The sequence below is a fragment of the Microtus ochrogaster genome, linkage group LG9, assembly GCF_000317375.1.
Source record: "Microtus ochrogaster isolate Prairie Vole_2 linkage group LG9, MicOch1.0, whole genome shotgun sequence".
Taxonomy (NCBI): Eukaryota; Metazoa; Chordata; class Mammalia; order Rodentia; family Cricetidae; genus Microtus; species Microtus ochrogaster.
Window position 1 is genome coordinate 5,134,834 of NC_022034.1, and position 3,211 is coordinate 5,138,044.

The following is a 3,211-nucleotide window of genomic DNA, read 5'->3' on the forward strand; positions in this document are numbered from 1 at the left end:
CCCCAACAACTGAGCCGTCCAGCAGGACTGTCCTCTATGTATGAGAACCTGGACCACAATGGATCCTGGTGGGTACGTGTAGCAGCCACTACAGGAAGTACACCCTTGGGAGCAGGAGCTGGCTCCCTGCCTCAGCTTTGCAAACTCTGGGAGAGAGTGAGACCCAGGCAGGGTAAAGGTCATGGGGACATTGCATGCTGGGACCACTGTATTCCCATTGTCCTTGGGAAGCAGACTCAGAGTACAGGACTGCCGTGCCAGGGAGTCTGGGGCAGGTGACATCTGAGCTGGGGAAGTCTCCAAACATTCAGTGACAGAAGAGAGATGTAGTGTTGTGACCAGAATGCCCAGGAGCTGCAGAGAGGCAGCCAGGGACAGCTTAGGGTCAGGAAAGGCACCCAGGGGTAGCTCTTGCCTAGACTATATGGGAAGCTGTCTGGCCCCGTTCTTACCCCCCACCACCCCCATCAGCTCCCCTGTCAGAGAGCACAGGCGTCCATGACCTCCTCCCCTATACCAAGGTCTATCTGCAGCCCTGCTGTGCAGACCGCTGGTCAGCAGCTGCGGGAGACAAGGGGAAGCGTGGACATACAGCGGGTCAGCCTGCTCCTGGAGGGCTTGAGCTCTCAGGAGTGTGGGGCAGCAAGGAAGAGCCACTCCTGACCTACAGCCAGACTCAGCAAAGGAGATTTCAGACCTTTCAGTAAAGCCTGCAGGAAGGGAAGGGAGGACTTCAAGGGAGGGGCATCACCTCCATCCCCCTTTTCCCTACCAGCAAACACCCATCACCCTGCCAGGACAGTGTTCTCACCCACAGGGGTCTCCTACCAGGTATACTGCATGTCAGACATTTACATTACGATTCGTAACAGCAGCAAAATGACAGTTATGAAGTAGCAATGAGATAATTTTACTGTTGAAGGTCACCAAAACACGAGGAGCTGTACAGAAGTGTCACAGAGTCAGGAAGGTTGAGAACTGTGCCAGCGGATCTAAGGAAAACAGTGTTTGCGTGTGAGCATAGCTACCTGAGCAAACATCACCCCGAAGAGAGCAGTCAACTGTCTCTTCAGCACATGCAATGACAGGACCCTTTCAATCTGTAAATAAGACACTTTGAGTCAACCCTGGGACCACAGGACATAGCTGGTGGCCTTCAGGAGACCTGTCTGTATTCTAGCCACTGCCCTCAGGTCTGGATAACCATAACCAGCACTGTTGCCACCTCTGTGACAGCCCTTCCTCATGCTGCACCACTAACTCACACAAGTGTAAGCGTGTGGCATGTGGCAGGCTTGCCCCTCAAGCTGTTGCTTTCTTCCTTCAGGGTGGATGGTACCTCCTGGGATCTCACAGAGCAGAATTTATGACAGTCCTAAAAAGGGGTATCACAGCCATGAGCATCAGCCTAGGGTACAGGGGAGAGGGGCTGCTGATGGCCGCCCTCCGTCTCTCATGGGATGCAGCACACCGTGATAATCCATGATTGCCAGCCAGCTTTCGTGAAGATCTGACAGGGAAGAGAAAGTATGGTTCTGCCCCAGGGTGGTGGGAGCATCTCTTAGTGAGAGTTAGTCTCTCCCCAGCTGGCTGGAAGGGCCCTTAGAAGTTAGCAGTTTTACACAGCTAGAGTTTCCTAGCCTTGGGGATATCTGAGACCCCAGGTATGGATGACCATGGCCCCTTGAGGCTTCAAGGCATCCCTAGGGGCAAATCTGAACCAGGGCTCTGGATCGCACGGGTAGAGGATGAAGCTGGCTGTGTCTGAGAGGTGTATATTTGGATGCACAGGACCTGCTGAGAGCTGCCAGGGCCTTTCTTACGGCAGCATCTACTGAGGGTCTCATAGTCTCAGTTTCTTCTAGTGTTAAATGCGCACACTAAAGGGATGCTGGGAATCATTGGTGTTAGATTCCACAGCAATGAAAATCAACCTGCAGGGAGATGTGAGTGGCCAATGAGCACCCTGTCCTGCTGGGGTGGGAAGAGGAGAAAGGGAAGCAGCCAGATTGGGAAATGGGCAGCATGTCTAGATGCAAACAGAAAACTGGCTAGCTCCATGAACACTTCAGTGTAGGCCAAACTTTACAACATGGCAAAGGGTTTCATCTGAAACAAGAGAGGTATGTTTAACAGAGGAGCCCCTGCCTGTCTTCACATTCCAGGTATATCAAATTCACCGTCCTCCCGAGCAGGAAAGAGACGGGGCCAGGGCCTTTCAAAGCCTGATTCCCCTCCAGTTTCCAGCATCTCGATCAAACTGGGATGAGGAAGTCATCTGGGGAATAGCCTCCCTTACAGAGGAAATGAGCAGGAAAACCTTACCATGAGCACACCGAAGGACCACCAATCGGCACTCTGCGTGTGGCCCCGCCGGTTCACCACCTCAGGCGCCATGTATTCGATAGTCCCACAGAACGAATAGGCTCTCTTGTCGTGGTCGATGGCCTCCTTGCTCAAGCCAAAATCTAAACACAAGCACAACACACACACTGCCTGAGCCTGAGGCACAGCCCCACGTCTATGTGGACAAACCCCTTGATTCACCATCTCAGAGACCTAGGACCTCCAGGACATTGTACTATTCAGGCTGAATGTGCTTCCAGAGCCTGGCCCTCTCTGTCCCCCATACCACGAGCTCTGTCACAGCAGCAAGGGGCTCACTTCTTAGTAACGAACATGGATTCCTGAGAGCCTTTCCCATGTATCAGCAAGGGGTGATGCAGGCTGAGGGGCCCAGAAGGGGAGGAGTGAGGTGTGGTTCTTGCAGGAGGAAAGGAAGCATTGCTGGCACCCGCTTGGGAAGCAGGTGCTTGTTAAGTAGACTCAGCGGGTTACAGTGCACGGGGAGATGAGGCCAGGACAGGGTAGGAAAATGGAGCCCAAAGCCTAGAACCTGTGAACAGACTGTCTTACGGTGTGAAGGGAACGTGCAGGCACACAGTATGGATCCTAAGTAGGGTATTAACCAATGGTCCAAGTGGCCTTAGGGAGCAGAGAACCAGAGAGATTGCAAGAGGCTGGCACTGTAGAAGAGGAGGGGGTCCATGGGAGCTCAAAAACTCAAGGCCAGCGATTCTCCCCAGGGGCCAGTCTTTACATCTAACAGCTCCAGAACGGTAAAGTGGTAAATCGTGTTTCTGGTAACTTGTTACAGCAGCCACTGGGGGCTGGTATACACACAGGCAGTGGGGCGTCACTAGAAGCTGGT

At 53.3% G+C, this 3,211-nt stretch overlaps 1 protein-coding gene across 1 annotated transcript in view; it reads right to left on the minus strand.

Moving 5' to 3' along the window:
• The window catches only part of Rps6ka2 (ribosomal protein S6 kinase A2), a 72,622-nt gene that overhangs the window by 52,466 nt on the left and 16,945 nt on the right, over positions 1–3,211 (minus strand). The window contains exon 6 of the mRNA XM_005363356.3: positions 2,326–2,468. Coding sequence (XP_005363413.1) covers positions 2,326–2,468 — 143 coding nt within the window. The remainder of the gene's footprint in view (positions 1–2,325; positions 2,469–3,211) is intronic.